This window comes from Embiotoca jacksoni, unplaced genomic scaffold (genome assembly GCF_022577435.1).
Source record: "Embiotoca jacksoni isolate LCO1_2020_lvr unplaced genomic scaffold, fEmbJac1.0.p SCAF_1, whole genome shotgun sequence".
Lineage (NCBI taxonomy): Eukaryota > Metazoa > Chordata > Actinopteri > Embiotocidae > Embiotoca > Embiotoca jacksoni.
Window position 1 is genome coordinate 23764554 of NW_027185229.1, and position 22536 is coordinate 23787089.

At 37.8% G+C, this 22536-nt stretch overlaps 1 protein-coding gene across 1 annotated transcript; it reads right to left on the reverse strand.

Moving 5' to 3' along the window:
• Window positions 1–4368: 4368 nt before the first annotated feature.
• Window positions 4369–21979, reverse strand: LOC138197817 (immunoglobulin-like and fibronectin type III domain-containing protein 1). The gene is made up of 24 exons (XM_069148770.1): window positions 21809–21979; window positions 19659–19745; window positions 15176–15298; window positions 14941–15080; window positions 14307–14406; window positions 14169–14195; window positions 13780–13825; window positions 13497–13692; window positions 13000–13113; window positions 12746–12908; window positions 12321–12593; window positions 11806–12192; window positions 10812–10936; window positions 10471–10612; window positions 10062–10355; window positions 9638–9937; window positions 8810–8986; window positions 8587–8715; window positions 8163–8471; window positions 7325–7410; window positions 7003–7195; window positions 5850–6146; window positions 4902–5228; window positions 4369–4807 (listed from the first exon to the last, which is right to left on the reverse strand). The coding sequence occupies exons 2-24, from the start codon at window positions 19693–19695 to the stop codon at window positions 4803–4805; spliced, it is 3990 nt and encodes a 1329-aa protein (XP_069004871.1). The 5' UTR covers window positions 19696–19745; window positions 21809–21979; the 3' UTR covers window positions 4369–4802.
• Window positions 21980–22536: the final 557 nt, after the last annotated feature.

Sequence of the window (22536 nt, forward strand, 5' to 3'; positions counted from 1 at the left end):
AAAATATATGGACAAAGACACATGGGTTTATGTCCTGCTGTGATAAAAGCAAATTAGAAAAACAACATAAGGGTTCAGTGTTCTGCCGGAGCAAGCCGCGTCTGTACCTGCTGTAATCTCATGAAAAAAATTAAATATGACTAATAAATTCCCTTCTCATCACTACACGGTATGTCTCTGGATAGAGGTTGTTTTTTAATAGTTTTTGCTGGACAGGCCAAGTTACAGTATGAGCTAAAGATGCTTCTTTTGTTTCATTTGTTTTGCCTTGAGAATTTCATATAATTGCACCAACTGCCAAGTGAATTAAAAAAAATCCTGACTAACAGTTAAATTTATGAGGTAAAAATTTGCCAGAATAAATCTTTTAACTTGACAATTCACGTTAAATGAATCCTGGCAACCCGAGTTGGTCAACTCAAGAAACATGTGCTTGTTTCAGTTCAGACAGTCATCACAGAGCGCTGATAGTCTACACAACATGAGAAGGCTGAGGTATAAAGATAGATGCACCTATCTGAACTATCAGTATCCCTTTTTATACCAAGATAAAAAACTCATCAACCACAGAGCCTCTCTCTGTCACTGTTGATTCTTCTTCTTCAGTATGGTAGTAAACAGGCACCACCTGCTGGCAGAAACTAGTACTTTTCACAAACGAGCTTCATGACAAGAGAACTGTACAGTATGTACCAGTGGACTCTTATGTACATGTGCAGTTGCACCATGAATAACTTCACAGTGAGAGGTAATGTACGTGTACTAGATTACAAGTACAGTCAGATTCTTTTTTTTAAATTTCGCAATAAAAAACACAATTGCCATTATATACTCTTGTTAATTTCATAATCTTTTAATGTCAGTTTAAACTAAAGAGTTGCATAAATCAAATCTATTTTTGTACATGATCTAAAAATGTCACGAGCCAATTCAACAGCAGAAACTGAACAGCTGTTAGAATTATTTTACATAAATGCTGATTTACAGCATCCCATTCCTTTCTGTTGCTCTAATGACATCTGTTTTAAACTATTTTCAGGTCCCTTTCATTATATTTAATGTTTTAAATTGTTGCCATCTGTCTGTTGACTCATTAACAATAGCAATTGTTCCATCTATTTACAGGAAGTTTACTGCATAAAAAAAAATGGTTCCCAATAATCAATATAAGACTTTAAAATCAAGGTCACAGGAAATAGTGTTGGACTGCAGTGATTTACAATCTACTGGAGCGTTACATGTACAGCTACTTGTCCTCCTTAGATGTTTCCATGACGACCTCGCTATTTAATTTAGCCAACTCTTCTTCTGCAGATTCCCCGCATTCCGCGGCTTCTTTAGAGATCTCCTCTTCCAACGACTCGTCCAAAACATGACCCGCTGTACTCTCTTATGCCAGCTGAAACAGACAATCCTCACAGAATTCAGTAGTTGCAGCTGGAAATATAGTGTCATAATATACAGAAACTTAACAGGTTTCTATTGTCAGTCAGAGTGGCAGTGTTCGATTTACCTGGGTGTGAAAGGTTTGCAGCTGAGCTGTGATGCCGCTGTGAAGCGTCTGTGAGGTGATAAACTGCTCATCCAGAGTCACGCGGACTGACCTGAGCATCTCCTCTAAAGCCTGGGCACGCATGGCCTGCTTAGCCTTGAAGAAGCTCCCTGAGAACGACATAGTGCAGGAATAATTACTTTTTTGGAAAGTAAGGAAAGTGTGCATGCAGATACACTCTGAAATTAAACTGAGCTCACTTTATTGCCACCATCTCCTGGTTGTGTGTATGAAGTGCAACGTTATGAAGGTACAGCAACTCTTTCATCTCGTTCAGCTCGGAGGCTTCTCCCTCTAACCGTGTATTTAAAGCCTCCACTGATGCACCCTTCTCAACAACTCTTGAGGTTGCACTGGCCACAGCACTCTTCAACCGAGCCACTTTTTCAGACAGTGCTGAGCTGGAGCTCAAACCAGACGCAACGCTGTTCTTCATGTCCTCGAACTCTTCGCTCTGGTTCTTGAACATGCCCTGGAGAGTTGTGACAGACAGGGCGGCCCGCTTCATATCCTCCCATCGGGTCTTCATCTCAGCCTGCAGTTCCCAAAGCTGCGAGTACAAGTCGGAGTCCTTCATCTTTTCTGCTGTGGCCATGGCGACCTCGGCTTGTTCTTGGGCCTGTTTCTGAGCCTCCCCAAGGGCAACGATCCTTTCCTCCACAGACTCACCTGTATCCGTCTACAGAGTGAGAGAAATTATTTGTCAAGTGATTGAACTGTCATACAGTTGTAGTGATTACGGTGGGATCATATAAAAACAAGTTAAAAATACATGTTTTCATACCATTTATACTGTAGGGATAACATTTTTTTTTAACTACATCTCCGGTGGTATGAAACCAATTTTCAATGTTAAAAATCCAATACTGTGCACCCCCCCCCTCCAAAAAAAAGAAGTATGTATACAAGTATCCATCCAGTGGCTGTTCTCCCTGCATTTTATATATGCTATTTGCATATACATAGAGAAATAATAGCTAAAGCCAGTCTGTCATTTCATGTATTGATCTCAAATATATCGATTTCCCTCCACTATAAATATTTTTGTAGGGCATTGTGTATCTATGTCATGCCAAAAGATTCCTAGAGCATTTAATTATGATTAAGATGATGGATAGAGTGTTATTATTCCACAATAATTGTTGGACTCGTGAATGTCACAGCACCGAAGTGCTGAAAATATCAACGTGTTCCTGTCAGTGTCAAGACAGCCCTTTAAACAATGTGATACAATCTAAGCTTTTCAAAATAATGTTTTCAACGACCATTATTTCTATTCATACACTCCTATAAATGGCACAAAATACACGTGAATGAAATTAGTATGGAAATAATATGTGAATTTATATATTAGTTTGGAAATTAATACTTATTTTCAAAAGTGCTAAAGTGTAATGCTTTTATTTTTAAAGGATAAATCATTAACTTCCGGTATGTTGGGTTTGTTTTTATGTAGCTTTATACAGCCACGTTTTCCTTCTAAAAAGCGCCAGATACACACAAGAGAATTTCAACCTGCTACAGGGACAACCCGACATGAAGCAAGGAGATGTATTTAGTTGTATTTTACAACAAAGTGACCCGTTGAGCACAGACACGGGGTGGAAGAGTCGGTCATTTACCTGTGCGTCCCGTCATCTCCATCACCTGCTGCAAGCTTGTGATTCTCCGTTGAACTGTTCGGAAAGACTCGGGACAGTTCGCCCAGGCTGCACACAAAACCAGCCCATGACAGAGGCCCCGACTGTGAAGACAACAACAAAGAACAACAGAGCTGGAGAAGCAGAGGACTTTGTCCTATTTTTGGACTTTGCAGGTGGTGACCTCTCCAAAAACAATGAAGCTTCTTCCTGTGAGGGCTTGTTGGGCTTGCGCCTGGCCATGGCAGCAGAGGGAGAGGACGGAGAGAAGTGTGTGCCTTCAGGCATTTGTAAAGGTATCACGTTTCCTATTCCGCTAGACCCTCTTGACTTAATCATTCATTGGACTCCCATAATACTCAAAGCAACTGCTGGGGAAGGAGGGGGGGGGGGGGGGGGGGGGGTGACAGCAGATTATGTAACTGTAGTGGTGGAAGAGGTTTCAGATCCACTGTGGAGTTAATAATAATAATAATACCACAGTGTGAACAGGAAACACTTCCTCACAAGTAAAAGGCCAGCATTCAAAATCTATGAAGTCACTAGAATTGGCAGCAAAGTGTTACACTAGTAAACCAGTGAATATAGCCCACACTTCTAGGACTGCAATCAATGATTGTTTTCAAATCAATTCATGTGTGCAGAAATATCAATTAGCTGTTTGGGCCTTAAAATGGCGAACGATATCAATCAGTGTTTGCAATTATGATCTCGTTCATTTGAAACATTGATTATTCATTGAGTGAAGTTTTTACAAAACAGGGAAAACATTGGATTTAAAATGTGCCCAGAGGCCACAGTGATATGTTCAATGTACTTGTTTCTTCAGTGTAACAATCAGAAACCTTAAGATATTTAATTTGCTATCATTATACGACACAACATTTGCAACTCCTCCTATTTTAGAAGCCAGACCTAGAAAAAGTTTTAGGTTTTTGCTTTTAAAATCACAGAAATTTATGAATTGTTTTTCAAAATATTTGCCAATTCATACCTGTAAGGTCTCTGATGTATTAGTCTGCAGATGTACCTCAAAAGGAGAGCTGTTGTTCACAGCTGGTAACCATAGATCTGTGAAATGGTGCTGGCAAAAATATGCATCACACTGCCTGTGAGTTTGGTAGATCTGAATGTAGTGTAGAGGACAAAGACCACAATACCCAAGTTTGTCTTTTTTTTTAATTTAATGCAAGGTACCAGAAATGGCAACTACTTCCTATTTGTATAGAAACAAAGCATTAACAGGGTTTCTCCCAAGAGACAGGGACTCCTACCCCGTGTGAAAACAAAAGTCGACATTCATATACTTTCGTAATGTATGAAACCTACGTCACATATGTGACACAACTTTACGTAAGTCAACTTTACGTAACAAACATACTTATTTCAATCCAAATCACCACCAGATTTGAACACATCTTTAGTAAAAAAGAAGCATCATCACAAAATACTATGTTTGTTTATTGTTTAATAGTAAGTTGTTAAGTGTTCAAATAGTGGTGCGTCGTGCTTAAAATCAATACAACTTGTCTCTAAATTTTGTGTCATGGATTTAAAATGCTGTACGGAATCTGTTGGTTCACCGTCTGCCCAGCAGCTCAGGCTTTTCTTCACTCTGCAAAGAAACACAGTAATACTCTCAGGATGTTTCATCAACATACACAGTCTTCATCAGGCTTCACTGTATGACTCTTAAACCTTGTTAATACCTCTGACATTCAGTGTCATTGAGGACTCAGCTGTGCCCAGTTTGTTCTCTACGAAGACTTTGTACTCCCCGTTGTCTTTGGGTCCCACCCTCAGTATGAGCATGGAGCAGACTCCACAGACATTTGTGATGTGGTAGTTGGTGTTTGTGTTGAGGCTGATATTGTTGCGGTACCATGTCACACGTGGAGCTGGATCCCCCTTAACTGCACAGCTCATGTAGCACTCGTAACCTTGTGGAGCTGAACGCCTCTTCAGGGGAACAATGAACGACGGAGGTGACTCAAAGTCCAAGGGTTTAATCTCTGGCATCTTTAATTTGAACATTCCTGAAACATAAAGAAATGCATAGGTTTGAGTGTTTTATAGAAATATGATGGGAGAATTACTACAGCTGTATGATACTGTACGTATATGGCTCTGGAAAAGTTTTCCAAAGTGGAAAAAAAACAATCTTAAGAATTCTGATATTGTTGCGTTGAATTATGGGAAATGTAGGATATAGTCTTTTTGGAGCTTGACTGATTCTATAACACAGGAATTGAAATATTTCTGCTGCAGCTGCTCTGGTTTTGACCGTTTCTTGTTTTTTAAACTGTCTTGAGAGTCCCCCAATTTGGTTGCAATCCAAAATCAGAGTTGTCTTTTAACATTTACTAACCTTGTTTTGGCTCAGCTGGATTACATTGCAGGACTAGTGTGCTAACTCAGTGGTTAAATTCACACAGACAGGCATCAGGCCCCGAAAAGTGTAAAGATAACACAAGCATGTCAAGCACAAATGTTCAGTTTAAAGAAGTTTTAGAATTTAAAATTAAGATTTTTTTTTTTTTGTGCCACTTTTGCATTTTTAAATAAAGCAATATACTTCTCAAGTCATCAGCTCTGGTTTAGGAACTATGATTTAGTGTTGGAAGTGATTCTGAGTTTCTTATTATGAAGCTACAAACCTTTTTCCTTTTTGGTTCCAAACACTGGAGATTCAGAAGGTGGTGAAAGGCCCATGTCATTTTTAGCAAACACTCTGAAATAATACTCCCGTCCAGGCAAAATGTTGACAACTGTGAACTTATTGTTAAAAAGGTTGTCAGCCACTGTCCTCCAAGTGCGTTTGAAGGAGTCCCTCTTGGATACCGTGTAGTGTAGCCTGTCATCCCTTTTCTCATCTGGAGAGGAAGTCCAGCACAGAGTCACTGTCCCTGGGATGTTCTGTTCCAGCTCCAGTGGACCTGGAGACCTGGGATCATCTAGAACCACAATAAGAAATTCAGAAATACAGAACAATGCAGAGTAAGATTGCTGGCTTTTAATCTGAATTCCACCTTTATCTGCGTAGGACATCAAATGGTTGTTCTTAAAAGTGCTGTCTTACAACTTGTGTTGCCATCTGTTTGGCTACTTAGAATTATTTCTTAACCCCAGAAACAACAGAGGACATTTTTGTAGCTGGCTGGAAAGAAAAGATGGCTTGAAACTTGCAAAGCCAAAATGGTTAGGGGATTATTGGAGTACTTATTATATCCAGAAGGGGACTACTATGTTGTTTGGTTTGCATGGTTTATGGTGAGATAACCTGTAAAATCAGTCTTTACTTTGTAGCCTTTTTAGAGCTTTCTTTTACATCTCATTGTCTTCATTGCTTTCATTGTTGTTATGTGACCCTGTTCACTCATGAACTGTGAGATACAATTGAAAGCTTAGAAAAATCTAGTTAGGGACAACAGGTTGACATTGAGATTTTGTCACAGTAACAGTATTTTGATTTGCCCTCGATTCTCTTTGCTACTGTGCGGTACTTTCACGTGACTTTCTTTGTTTGGTGTAAGATAATTGTGTGACAATGACATATACAGATTTATAATTTATCTGCTAAACAGTAGATGATTCTAAAAAGGCTGAAAACATTAACCGGTATGCATGCATATATTACGGTACTAAGAGAAAAAGTAGCCTCTAAGTAAAGTCACTTCATATTCCTGTACTATACAATACTTGTGTATGCAGTATCTATCTAGCTCAATTGCGCTTTACAGAAGTCATGAATTTTAAATTTGTACGCTGGGATTCCTCCAATCTAACTGGAGTTTACTGAGTCATAATCACCTGTAACTCGGACTTCAATATTGAAGCTCTCCTGGCCAACAATATTCTTCACAGTAATGGTGTAGATGCCGCTGTCCGACCGCTCAGATGAGGCAATCAACAGTTGAGAACCTTTATCAGAGTTGGTAATAGTTACATGTTTGGCCACTGGAATACCAGCCTTTAACCAAGAAACTTCAGGCACGGGGGAGGCCTGTAAGTACAAAATGAATATGTTGATACAAAATCTGACAGTTTTGCTTAAAAACTCGCACAATCAAATAAAGTAAACCAGTACCAGTAAACCTATTTGGAGAAAAGGCTCTGGCACAAAACAATTTACCTCAAAGTTGAGGTTGAGACGAACAGTGTTTCCAGATCTCACCACCACAAAAGTCTTCATGTTGCGGTCTTTAAATTTTGGCTTGACTGTGAGGGTAAAATGTAGAATGAAATGTTTAGAGTCTTATTCTTAACTGTATGTTTTTTTTGTATTCTTCCAAACATGCTATTTTTATTCTTTACTCTCTGCTGCAGTGTGTCATATGGAAATCAAATTCTGTGTACAGATGACACACTGGATTGGGATGAAGGCATTTACTAGTCGCATGAATCTAAATCCATTTCCAGTCCTTTGGGATTCATGGTACTCCGGGTCCTCCAGCTTTCACATATCATGTTGCTCTGTTCTACTCTATGTGACTGGGACCTATTTCCATCCCACAGTGTTGCAAGTGAGTGAACAACAGGGTGGCCGGCCGAATAAACAAAACCCCGCAGTTTCAGGAAAAAGCCAAACACACACAAACAACTTAAATCAGTAATATGCATGAAACTCTAGCACAAGTCACTGCCTCTACAGTGCTGCTCTGATGTTGCCATAACAGTTCCATCCTCTAACTTAGATATCCACGGATAATAAACAAAACACTGTATGGCACTATATAAAACAATAGAAACATATCAGAGGAATACTGATTTGCAGGCTATACTTGGTGCAGAGCTCTACGGTATTTTTGTAAGATGTTTGGCTATTTCGAGGCAAATATTTGCTGTGGCTCAGTGTTGATTCTTAATATTTCTTCTTCAATCCATTTCTAGAAATAACTGAAAACCGTTATTGGAACTGATTTACACCTCTTCATGCAGTGTCATTAAACTTTAAAAATCAAACTTCTTACCAGGAGGAGGCATGGCAATGATATACTTATCAAAGCCCTGTGGTTCTCCATCACCTCCATAATTGGTGGCAATTACTCTCACCCAGTATGTGGCCATTGCCTTCAGGCCAAGCACAGTGTAGGAAGTTGGAGTAATGGGAATGGCATTACAGCGGGTCCATTCAAGGCTCTCTATTGGTCTGATCTCCACAAAGTACCCTTGGGCCTCATCTTCGACCCCTTTCACTTCCTTAGGTTTAGTCCATGCCAGGGAAAATGTACTGTAATTGGAGGATGTTAATTTCAGGTCCGTGACTTTGCCTGGAGGTTCTGTAATTACAGAAGCGCTGCTTTTATATCACAGAAAGCCACATTAGCAGCATTATGTTCACTTTAAATAATAATTTGCATGATTTCTGGTGAGTGAACAAAACGTAGGTCTTACTCATTGGATCTCTTGCAATAACTGTGTCACATGGAATACTTGGATCTCCAGCACCAGACAGGTTGATAGCTGACACTCTGAATTCATACGCTGCACCCTCAAAGACATCTTTCACTGCATACTTTGTATCTGTAGGATAAGACAAATGGCAGAAGTTAATGTAGGCGGATACATAGCAAGCATATATTACATCTTTCTGCAGGTTGTCAGATAACCTGGATACCTGTAATAGGCCCTGTTTGGTTTACAAGGCTCCAGTAATTAGTGCCTTTCTTGTTCTTTTCCAAATTGTATCCTACAATTTTGGTTCCTCCAGTGTCACATGGAGGACTCCATGACAGGTTGATACAGTCTTTAAAGGCACTGACCACTTTGGGTGCTGTTGGTGGTCCAGGATAACCTGTGGAGGAAATGTGAAGTAGGAAATTGAAAGTAAAACACCACTGATGTTGTTATACCAGTTCATTGGTTTTGTCCGTGTTATTACCGCCACACAACTTATCACACAACTCCAGTAATCAATACTTCAGTCAAATAAAGTTTGACACATATCTGAAATGGCGAATTCTGCATGAAGTTACTGGAAAAGCATAGGAAATGAGTGTTTTCAGTGCATTTGCATTGGAGCTCCTATTGATCTGCACCTTGGCGTGTTTGTTGTCCAAGAAAATGACATTTTTACATTTTATTTTATCACCTTCACCAAATTTATTGAAAAATCTCACGTTTTTTTTCAAATTAGGTTTTTACCAGGCCAAGTAGAAGTGATAAAGTTGAGATTTTCAATTTTCAGATTTTTATGACTCAGTGAAAGTCTTAAAAATCCTGCACATTGAAGAGCATATTTTATGTTTTGTTGGAGTAATACTGACATTTAGTTTTTTGTTTTTTTATATCTAATATTTAATGGCCATATGCAACATTTTTTAATCTACAATGTTATAAAACCATTTTTTACTTAGATGAATAATTATAATTGTCTGCTGGCTTGTTTCACTTTCTTAATATATGCTACAAAGTCACCTACATTAGGCCCCAAGTAAATACTTACGTAATACACCAGCTGGTATGTCCTCAGTCTGCAGGTAGTCACTGATACCTTCTGCATTTTTTGCTCTCATCCGGTAGCTGTATCTTCTTCCAGGGTCCACATCTGAATCTTTATAACTTGGGTTGCTGCCATTGATTTCACCGAGATTTGTCCATTTATTTCGCCCCACTTGTTGGCGTTCTATGATATAATTTGTGATTGGGCATCCACCATTATCTTTTGGTGGTTTCCATTTGAACTCAACAGACGTTACAGCACTTTCCATAATGTCCGCAGGGCCTTGCGGGGGTGTTGGTTTGTCTGTTGGCAAAATTAAAAGAAATCAAAACGTGTTCACAGCGAAACACATTTATCTCATGACACATTATGCAATGTAATATATTATCATATGTTGCAAACTTTAAGTCTCTCATTGTCAACTCACCCAGTACAATAAGTCTGGAAATAGCCTCTATTGTACCAGATTCATTTTTGATTTTGATCTTGACCTCTCCACAATCTTTCCTTTGGCACTTAGTGAGGCGTAGTTGGCTCTCAGTATCTGATGTTTCAATCTTTACGTTGAGGGCAGGCAAAAGCTCGTCATCTTCCTTGTACCAATGTATATTCATTGGTGCTCCACCTGAGAATGGCAGCTTCCATTCGGCGTTTTCACCCGCCTTTATAATGACCGGCTTTGAGAATTTTCCAAGAGCGTCTAAGTCGATTTTTGGAGGGTCTGTTGTATCAGGAGTAAAAAAACAACAACATTTTTAATAGCCTAAACCCTTTAAAAAAAAAAAAAAAATCTTGATTTACATCATTCAATGTGTTTTGTCAAGTTTTATTCTGACCTTGAATGTTAAGTGTTGCTTCTGATTTACGTCCGTCAGCCTCAAAGCGGTACACCGCTGAATCATCTTTCTTACAGGGATCAATGATCAACCTGTGACAGGCTCCATCTTTGATAATCGTCACCCCATCCTCATTTGTTAGCTTTTCAGATGAGAAGATAAGATACATTTTTCGTTAGACACATTTGGATTGTCAGTTGATGAATAAAAGTATAAAAACAATTATTTTTTTTAAAAGGAAAAAAAACGTTTAAAATTGATGAATTGTACTTTATAGTATACAGTGATTTGTATTGCAGTAATTATGGACTCTGTGTATTCTCTTGGCATAATTGATTTACCAGCTTCCCATTTTTATACCAGCATCCCTCTGTGGTCTCACTGCTTAGTTTGCAAGACATCTCTGCTCGTTCACCAACATTGGCAACAGTATCAGCGAGCCCACTGACGAATTGAACACCTTGACCTGCATGTGAAAATGTAAAAATACTAAACATTATTTGGCAATATGAAAGATTTCAGCTTAAATGCATCAAGGGCAAACAAAGATAGACACAAAGCAGAATGTACATAAGCGTGTTTTCTCAAGAAAGTCTAGGATTTAAATGTCCTGCCCTACAACTCCTTGCTTTCTTGTTTAAAGCATGTCTCTCTCTGGTGGTCATTCGCAAGACTGTAGAATTTGTAAACCATAATCATTATTATTCACTTTAAAGGTTTCTGTCCTAAATATGGATCACCAGTTGAAAATTGCATCTTAATTCCATCCATTCCATGTACAATGGAACCACTTTCCGTGCTATCAATAGTTTACCTGCATCAGCATTCTCTGTTGTTCTGGTTATCAGTATTTCTGTGATTGTGGAAAATCCAAAAATCCTTTAATCAGGAACTATTTGTAATATAATCTAGAATATAAATGCCACACTTTGTACTACAAAGCTTTTTACCATCCTACTATCACATCTGTGTAGCTTTCAGTTCAGAAATTAGTCATAACTGGCATATTGTAACCTTATAATGTATAGTATCATAAACCTAAAACATCTAATACCATACTTTTTTCTTCTTTGCCCACTTTTTTTTCTCTGAAGGTGAAAATCTTGGAACTATCTCACATCTATTACTTACGGTTGGAACCGACTGTCTTTGTCACTTTTTCAGTGCAATGGGAGTAATTCTTAGACACGTGATGAATTTGGGCCTAGATAGCCAAGCTGGCAATACTTGCAAAAGTGAAAGGCACATTTGAGAGCAGCTGGGGTATAACTATGGCATTATATTATTCTTTTATCTGTTTACACATTATTCACTTTTCATTATAAGGTGGTTTACCTATCAGAGTGTCGGGAACCAAAGGTCCAGTTCGGGATTTCTTCTTTTTCTTATCATCACCGTCATCTGTTGTATCTTTATCATTTCCATGTCCCAGGAGGTTCTTATTATTGCCATCTCCATCACCTTTGTCTCCATCACCTTTGTCTCCATCACCTTTGTCTCCATCACCTTTGTCTCCATCACCTTTGTCTCCGTCACCCTTGTCCCCCAGTCCAGCTTTAGCTGCTGCATCTGCGGCGTCCTTTTCACCCTGTGCTCGTTTGGCTGCCTCCGAGTCGTCTTTCTCTTTTTGAAGCTTTGCCTTCTGCTCCGATGCAAGTTTAGACAGGTCATCATCATTGCTGGTTTTGCTGCCCTTATGCCCCTTACGGCCATTTGGATCAGCTGAATTACATTGAACACACAAAATTACAGGGAATAAATCATTTAATTTAGTGAAAAGATTAAAGATTAAATCCATAATTTATGAAGGTATATGGTATATCAACTTGAAAAAAGAAAAGACGTCCCACCTTCCACTGAGAGAGAAGCGCTGCTGGAAGTAATGCCGGCAATGGCATAATATTTTCCTTTATCTGCCGTTGCACAATCTTTTACTCTCAGTGTGTGCATCAGTTTGTCCTCTGAGACGGTGATCTCATATTTGTCCCCATGTTCAAGTGATGAGTCCTCTTTTGACCAAGTAATTCTGTTGAGGGGTGTTGATAAAACACACTGAAAGATGGCGTCCTCACTTTCAACGGCCTTTGCATCCTTGATCTTGGCTATGAACTCCACATCAGGCACTATAGGAGGAGGAAAGGTGGTTGTTTGGAAGGAAAAATTAACTGACATCCCATTTATAAATGTCCTTTGATTTGTCTCATCTACTGATTTAAAAAAAAAAAAAAAAAAAAAATCATCCTGCTTTATTACAAGTGATATAGTTATACTTTACCTTGGAAGTCAGTTGTAAGAACATTTGCCTCTTGAACATCAACCTGGTAAAATCCAGCATCTTCTGGCTGAGGGTCTTTGATGCTAAAAACATACTTTGTCCCTGTTTTCTTCATGCTATGCTTTGAATTTTCATCATCACCATATGGAACCATGGTCCCATCCTTGTAAAAAAAAAAAAAAGTAGTCAGATTAGTTTAAAATACTAATCGAGCAATAATTCTTTTTTGGCTCTTGGAACACAATTAAACTCACCTTGTATAAGTTGATTTCACTCTTGGGATCCCATACTGTCATGTCGAAGCCAAATTGAGCTCTCCCAGATGATTTCACTTCAATTTGTTTCACATTCTCCAGCTTCTCTACAACCTGCAAAGGAAAGTAAAAGATGTCCTGTGTTTTTATGTGGAGATTTTACACTGAACAGCACTCCTGAAGCCATGACATTTTCAGCAGCCTCGTGCCAAGCATTGCATGTTTACTTGTTAAAATACACGGGGTTCATTTAGCCAAGGGCAAGACTGGTCTTAATGCACAAACATGCAAAAATATCCAAATTTGAAAAATACACTTGAAAGTCATCTAAAAGCAAGCAAACTGTATTTGTAACCACCAGGCTTTCTATTGCAGCTTTAAAACACTTGTATCATACTTGCAACTCAAAATGCAAGTCAGTTTTTGTCCTTGTTTAAAATCTCAAAGATTCAAAGATGCAAAGTTCATGTGCAGTTGTAACAGACTTCAGATAGTACCTTGGCTTGTTCATCTTTCCTTTCCTTTTTCATCTGGTTTAGTCTCTTCAACATCCAGCGAAAGTCAGTAACACCAAAGTCTGAACAGATTTTCTCATAGTCTTTCTTTCGTGCACAAATAAGCAGTTCCCAGAGTTTTGGATCAATTTCTCCCTCTTTCCTTGGCGGGAGTTGCTTTTTTCTGGTGACAACAACACTAAAAAAAAGGGAAAAGAGTTATATCATTTTTGGGGGATTTATATCAATACACTTTAAATAAACCTTGACTTTGATTTGAACTTACGTTTTCTTAAGCATTGACCTGAAATCCTGTGGTGCCTGTCCATTTCCTAGACGATAATTAGATGAAAATGGGAAAAATAAGTACGTCATCGTCACTTTTTAGACATTATGTATGGTAGGGTATCCTAAAATGTAAATTATTTAAAAATAATTGCATTAAATTGATTTGTACATTTATAACAATTATTTGAAACCTTGTGTCTTACTCTGCAATTGCAGAAACCGTTTGATTAGAGATGAGATCTCAGTAATTGTTACAATGTCACAATGTTACAACATTGTTAGTATTATTGCTGTAGAGATCCAAATTCAGAAAAAAGCTTAACAAAAGCTAAAACTCCCTGTAAGCCTGGAAAAAAAAAAACACAACTCGGAGACAGATGTTCATACCTGCCTGGTCTCTCTTCTTATGGCCAACTGTAAGAAAAAACAACAGCAAAGCATTTTTTTATTTTTTTATATGAATAGTCATACTGTATATTATAATCTAATTTTGACAAAATCCAAGTTTTTCATAGAAAATGTCACCTTCGATAACTTTAAGAGCGGTGGTGCAGACAGCTTGTCCATATTCATTGGTGGCAAAGCACTTGTAGGTGTCGGCTTGGTCGACTTTTATGTTCAGCATCTGATAAAGCAATGTTGTCACAAGAAGACTGCATCAAGCTGAATATTTGAGTCTGTCTCCCATGCAGAAATAGCTGGTCTAATTGACAAATTTCTATGAAGTACTTTGAGAACAAAGCCATGTAAATAAGAATTTATGCCCAACAGTTTAGTAAAAAAGAAATATTATTGATTGTTTAATAAAAAAAATATAAATACATAAATTGAAAAGCCTATTTACAAAAAGTATCCAAATACCTTTTTGTTCAACCAACAGTCCAAAATCCAGAGATGTACATGTTATACATTTTAAACGAGACAAACACCAAATCCTCACATTGGAGAAGCTGAAACCAGGGATTTCTTGGTATTTTTACTCAAAAAATGACTTCCTGGACTGAATCATGCTCAATATTCAACACAGAGTTGCAGCAGTGGGGCTGTATGAGAGTAGTTTGCTGTAGATTAGTCTGATGTCTGAAAACATATTGTGTTTTATGAGATGAGTATAACAAAAATACGCAGAGATCATTTTCTCTGCCCACTTTGTTCTCACCTCAAGAATGTGCTCTCGAGCTCTTTCATCATATCTGGTCTTGTACTTTTCAGGGTCGTCTACTTCGCCTTTATTACGCCCCCATGTGATAGTCGGTGCTGGCTCTCCACTAACCATAGCTTTGAAAATTACTTTTTTACCTGAAAGAAAGAACCATACAACAGTAATGCCGTCGTGGATAATGTTTCCATAATGTTACTGTTGTCGATTTTACTGTGTGCGTTTGTTTTTCTACCCTCTTGAGCAGTCACAGCCATCGGTTTGCGGGTAAAGTCGGGTGTTGATTTTCCCAAAGGCAGATCCTCAAAATATTGAGTGATCATAACCCCAGGAACCCTGGACCTTTTCTTGATAACCACTGTTAAAATCAGGAAGATAAAAACAAGTTTATTAGACTGTTCCAAATTGTGTGGGGTTGTGAAAGTAAACATGGACAGAAGGCCTTCAAGAAATAGAAAACACAAATATTATAAAGGGATAGTGTGTTTTAACAGAATATACAGATTATTTATGAAGTTAAAACATCCCTGACCCCCATGGAACTGGATAGCGTTTAAATATTTGAACAAGTTGAGCTGCAAAATCTATCTTCTCAGTTCAAGGATATCTTCATTATTCCCAAAGTTAAAACATTTCTGAGCCAAACCATTACATTGGGCATGGTTTAAATATTTGAAGTTGAGCTTCAGAATCTATCTTGCTACATGTCTCAAAGCTCTACCCAGCATTTAAACCTCTAATTTCTCCCTTTATCTACTAAAAGAGCAATTTTATCTTCATGATCACTTCCAATATTTGTAAAATATACACTTTCATAAGAATTGATGGTAAACTACAACAGGCATGACTGCATATCCATCACTGCTTTTTCTTTTGGTTGCAGTTTTATGCCAGAATTTCACAAGAGGTCACTATTTCCTTTCTTTTTGTCTGCCATTGCAGCTACTTCATTATCATAGTACCTTGAACTTAAACGGTGTTAATTAGTCTATTATTTACATTAAATTTGAACATCAATTGTTGTTTGTTTATTTATACACTCTAAAACAGTTTGTGATGTATGTCATTATTTTATTTTTAGGTAAATTCCTCATAAAGCTTGAATAAATGCACAGATAGCCAGTTTAAGCAATATCTTTACTGTAAAATGGTTAAGCAATTTAAACCTTTCCAAATGATAGTCACATAGTCCGACAGGACAATGCAAATGCAAATGAATCATTATTGCAGAAAAATGCTTATGAAAAATGTGGCTTGGAGAATTTTGCCTTTATGTACAGTTGAATAGGCACTGGATCAAAACTATTATTCTCACTTCTTAGCCATGACATGGGAAGCATTACCAGCTCTTTATGTGGTGGCGGAGAGAGCAAAAGGGAGAGAGGTGACACATTTTTCACCCTTTTTTTTTTTTTCCCCTCTAACATTTCAAATGTAAGTCCCGATACACAATACCAAGTTTAGCCAACAGCTGTTGAAATCACAAACTCCAACCCACCATCTGTGACTGCTTTTTATGTACAAGCATCATACCTCTTAATGACTCAGAGCTGCGTCAGTCACCCTGGGGCGGGCACATTTAGCTTGACTTCATTACTGCCTTACATGGGTACGTCAAACAGCTAATTAATATCCCACTATGAAGCAGAATAAAACATGCCCCACAATTATTATAGTCAATTCCAGCCGGATGGAATTATATTAGAATTAGGTTTAAATATGGTACTAAGCCCTGCCATAGTTAAATCACATTTTGATTTGTTTAATGAGAAAACACTGGTTTCCTGATGAAAAGAATTTCTGATAAACAAACAATTAAAATAGAGCAATATGTTGTAATCACACATTATCGAAGTTGAAATACACTCCCTGGCCACTTTATTAGGTACAATCCTATAGAATAGCTCAGCCATTAATTTGACCTTTACAAGACTTATAATATAACAATTTTGTCACAGAGCTTTTAAGTCAGCTTTATGTTTAAAATGCAATTATATTGACATATTTTCCATTATTCTTACCCCATCATGTTTGAAAAAACAATACTGCATGATTAGGGCTGATTTTGTTAGTGATATTAAGAAGTAGAAAAAAAATACAATGTTGATATATCAGCTGAAATGTTATCAATTACAAGTGACAAATATATGTGTCCAATCTGTCCAGGATGACATCAGTGCACTGAAATGATAAACTTCACTAAGAATGTTATCATTATTGGCCACAGATTTAGTAAAAAAAAAAAAAAAAAAAACACAAATAGAACTATTTCTAAATTACCACATCCATGATTTTCTGCATTATGTTCTGGGAAAAAAGTTTTAATGTCAGCTCATATCGGACTGCATTAACGCCTAGACAAAATGTTGTGGGCCAATATCTGTTGATAAAATCAGCCAATCCATAAATTATTTTGGCTCTAGACAAAACATTACAAATGCTACTCAATATAATTCAGTCCACCTGAATACCCCTGCCGTACCAGACTTAAAACTTTGCCAGACCACTATTAAATGAAGTGGCACAAAGTCAAATGCAAACACCTGAAATAAGGCTGGTCACAATTATTAAAAAAAAAAATACAGATAAACACCAACAGAGGTTTGACGAAAAAACAGGAATCAATTTGTTTTGTTTAGTTGCATAAAATAATTTAAATGACTTTAAACCAGATCTCCATTTTCTCAAGTAAAGTCAAGAGCTAACTTATTATTTCATTATGGCCTTTGAGAGTTACTTTTAGATTACTCATTCTGCATATATTTTTTTTCTCCAGCATCCTTAAGTTTTAGGGCATGTATTGAATATTCATCAAATTGTGTGCGTCATCTCTCAGGGGGTTGGTTTATACTCTTATATCATCTGAATGCAGGCAGGATTCTTGTAACCTTGTTCCTCAAGCATTGACTCACACATAACCTAAGTCTGGTAGGACAGCAGTCAGTCAATTCCTTCTGCATACCAATTGCTGCTGGAGGAACTTTTTGATTTGGGAGGCAGCAAACTTGAGAACACTTTCAGTAAGAATTTGTTTACTGTATAAAGCAGATATCCTTGTTTTAAACCACTCTGAGCCACCCCTACACCCCTAGAATATGTGAATGGCTTTTGGACACTCTGTGGTTGTGTTTCTCAGAAGTACAACATGGAATGGCACACTTCTTGTTCGTCATGTACTGTGTATCCTTGGCACACTTTAGAAAGTTTTCAGACCCCCTCACATTATTTTAACTTTATTGTGTTTTTCATTGGAAAGGCATAGATCAGTGTAAGGGTATGAAACCATTTCAGAAATGTTTTGTGTTCCTAGCAGCACATTGGCCTCAATAATTGTGAAATGGAAGACGTTTAAAACCACCAGGACTCTTCTTAGAGGTGACAGTCTGGCCAAACTGAGTAACAGAGCAAGTAGGTCATTATGGTCCCTCTAAAGGAGCTTCAGAAGGCCTCCACACAGATGGGAGAAACTGACAAAGACAAACATCTCAGCAGCGCTTCATAAATCAGGCCTTTGAATAAAGCACTTACATCGAAGCAAGAGGTACATGAAAGCTTGGAGTTTGCCAAACTGATTTTAAATGACCCTCAAGCATGAGGAAAACTATTCTCTGATTCAATAAGGAGGCTGTGGCTCAGTCGGTAGAGTGCGTTGCACACTAATCGGAAGGTTGGTGGCTCGATCCCCAGCTCCTCCTGTCTACATGCCTAAGTGTCCTTGAGCAAGATACTGAACCCTAAAATTGCTCCCGATGGTGTACCATCGGTGTGTTGTAAGTCGCTTTGGATAAAAGCGTCAGCTAAATGAAATGTAATGTAATACGTCAAAAATGGAACTACTTCTGCAGAAATCCAAGCATGATGTCTGTTGAGCTCATTTGGCAAATACCATCCCTGCAATGAGGCACGGTGGTGACAGCATCATGCTGTGGGGCTGCCTCTCGGTAGCAGGGACAGGAAGACTGGTCAGAACTGAGGGAAAGATGAATGCAACCAAATGCAGAGACGTCCTTAAAAAAAACCTGCTGGAGAGTGCATGTGACCTGAGACTAGGACAACCTAGTGTGCTTTAAGCACAACAGCATACAGCCAAAACATCGGGAGTGGCTTCGAGACAAAACTATGGCTGTCCTAGATTGGCCCATTCAAAGCTCAGACTTAAATCTCCAAACACTCGTGGATAGACCTAAACTTATTGTTTTATAGATACTTTTTAATTCAGTCTGACAAAGCTTTTCCGGATCTTCCAGGAAGTATGGGATAAACTGGCCAAATTCAGGTTTGCAAAGACTTACTCAAGATGCCCCAATGTTTTCATGGCTGCCAAATATTTATTTATTTTTTTACTGTTATTTAATTGCTTTTTATTATTTTATGATTATTTTATTGCTTTCCTGTATGCTGCTGTAGCAAAAAAAAAAATCCCTTTGGGGATTAATAAAGTAACTACCTAACCTAACCTAACCTAACCTAAAGAGGCTTCTACAAAGTACTGAGTTAGGGATTTGAATACTTTTGTAAACAACACAAGTGTGCTCAAAAAGTGATGGGGTCAGGATACTTTCTGAAGCAAATGCCTTTCTCTTAACAAATACAATTTTGTTGGTTTATATCAAGTTCCTATTTGTATAAACTACAGTTAATTGTACCACCCCACTTTTGCATCACACATAGAACAAACAAAACATGCATCACGATCATCTCTCAGTTTCCAAACTTACCTGAGGCTTTTGCCTCCTGGTTTGTTTTTGAACTCATGGCAGCCTTGGATTGTTGTTTGTCAGGTCAGATGTGTGATCGTTGTGTCTCTTGAAGAGAAGCAAGCTTAATTTTACTAACGTGTAAATAATTGGCAATCTTTATATTCCCCGAGAGGTATTTTAGCAGTGTTTCTTACCCTTGGATGAAAACCCATAATGATATCTTAGTGTTATTATCACTTTAAATTTGACTTCTATAGCATTAACAATAAATAATTTTAAAGATGCCCATCATAATTTTCCCAAACCCAAAGTTGGCATAAGTGGCAAATATTCACATTTGAGAAGCTGGAAGAGGTGATTTCTATGCATTATTCCCATTGAATAACTAATAATGAATCGATTAATTGAAAATAGTTGCTGCTAAATTTTATGTTGATTGACTAATAAATTCATTGACTAATGATTTTAGCTCTTATACAATAATATGCATGTCATTTTATTGAGGGTAACTTCACAGACACATGGTCAATGTCACATGATTCAACTTGACTCTGTTTTGTAACTGCTGAGGTCATGAGAATCAAGGACACCTAAAAACAGGGTCATGATCCATAAAAGTTTAAGAACACCCGCCTTGGAGCTTCTCCTCATGTATCATCTCTGTTGCCATATGACATCAGCCTGTCAACCATGGGATGCCTTGACTCCTGCATGACTCGTGCAGACAGTTGGAGACATGCTGGGGAACTGCAAATGGGGAATGTGAAATCCCACCTAGTGGCTCACTCGCTCCAACCGCCTGTGGAGTCAACTGGCTATGCCAGCAATTTAACTACTCAGGATCCAAACATAGAAAGGAGCAGAGTGTCTCTACATCAAACTGTTAAACCAATGCACATATCTGCAAATCTTTTTTTATGCCATCAAGTCTTTAAAAATTATGTTTTGCAAATTGATCCTTGTGTGGTGTCTAGTTGTTAACTGCAAGCAAAAGACTGGGAATAAACTTTGACTTCAAACTGCTCATGTTGATTTGTTTTCTGTTTGAAGGTATAGTATGTACGAGTTAAGAATTTGATAAACAACTGTTCTCTAGCCTTAATGAGATACAGCATTTGCATTAACCTAACACTGAGCTTCTTGGAAGTGAAGTCAAGATACTACTTTGACTGTCATCCACAAGACCTTAAGGATAAGTACAAGTAGATGGCAGTGACCAAAAAACTGTTAGAGTAGGGTATTTCTAATCTTTGGTGAGGTTGAGTAATTCCTTTAATATCTGCAGAGCTGAACATCTTTCCATTAGAACAAAATGGCCCGTATATCAAGATTATGGCCACAAGGCTTTTTACAAAGTCCTTTCATTTTTAGGGACATTGAAAAGTATGAAAAAGGGTATCTGTCCTTCAACATCTACAACCTAGCAAAAATATATATATCAAGGCTTTGATGATTCACATTCTGTACTGCAAACTAATCATAGGCTCCTGCTCAGTCCTTTGTTAGTCATGGGAGGCCAGTTGGGACGGTCACATTTTTCAGTGAAGCGTGGCACACTGTAGAGATCTTGAATGTTAAAGAAATCTTAAGAGGGCCATTAATATTCTCATCTTTTTGTATAGTTGACATAGAAACTAATCTCATACAAGACAAAAAAAGGAAAATTTTAGGGCAACATCACTTCGGTGCCTGTGAAGGTACATACACTATACTCTAGTCACTCTTGTTTTTTCTTTTTGTCAGTGTTTGTTTATTTCTGTAGCTGCAAAATCAAATGCTTTGACAGCCTGTAATCTAACCTAATATTTTTCTATGCTAAACAAATCCTATCGCTTATCTTAATGAAATTATGTACAGGAAAGTATCATATTTAATAATCTACCCAATGACATATACCACTATTTATCTTAAAGTGAAATGTTGTCATGTATAGAGCTGAAGAATTTACTAATGTCCACAGTTTGTCAGTCCTAATCGAGGCCTCATTCATCAAAATATGCCATATTTAAAATAATCCTGCAGTTGCCCTGACTTGTATGTCAAAACCATCCTGCATGAAGGTTTCAGTCACACTTCACATCTCAAATATTGTTGGTTTTGGGCATTTGATTAATTCTGTAAAAGTTATTCACACTGGAAATTTTCCATAACAAAAATGTTTTACTTACTGTCAAATCTTTGTCGTCTACATTCAGCTATCTGCCTTCAGCTTGCACTCTTCTCACTATCCAATATTTCAGAGGTGACACCCCTTTTTGTTCGGTGATAAAAGTTTGGTGCACATAGATACCCTTACATGGTTAGTTGGTAAAAACCCATATTACAGCAGTGGTAAAGGGTGGAGGTTCCTCTTACTCATCCCTATGAAAGCGATCACTTTGCAGATGGCACTGGAAATACATTATGGCTGTTCATTCAATCTGGTATTGGACATATCGAGTCAACAGTATTCCAACATTACTGTTGAAAATATAAAACCCCCTTCAGCCTCGTATATTAATATCAAGGTTTAACTCCATCAGATTTAAATAAACCTATGATGCTTTTTTCCATGATATTATTAATGACAACCACATTAGTGATGGATATTACTGTACTTAATGTTCATGGTTGAGACTTTATGATTTATGGATTCACAATACACATGGTACTACAATTTCCTACATGTAACAGGCAACCCATCTCGCCAAAAACTGGACTGGCAGCTTCACAAGCTCTCTAGTAATATGATCACTCTCCTATGGACTTTATTGGTCAGTAAACCTTAAACATGAGACATTTTATTTTGTAAAGTAATCCGTGATTAATATCGAGTGGCTATTCCAATTAGCTTTGATACGTATCAACGGAAATTCTCGCAGCATGCCCGTGGCATGCCTTGGGTCACTGTGGACCT

What these genes read in the sequence shown, in the direction of transcription:
- LOC138197817 (XM_069148770.1), bottom strand. Translation starts at nt 19,695, where the DNA reads ATGAGTTCAAAAACAAACCAGGAGGCAAAAGCCTCAG. An exon ending in CGCTTCTCTCTCAGTGGAAG is followed by an intron (nt 12,193 to 12,320) that starts GTGGGACGTCTT and finishes AATGTAATTCAG; the next exon opens with CTGATCCAAATGGCCGTAAG. An exon ending in GGTTCCCGACACTCTGATAG is followed by an intron (nt 10,937 to 11,805) that starts GTAAACCACCTT and finishes TTTCACATGCAG; the next exon opens with GTCAAGGTGTTCAATTCGTC.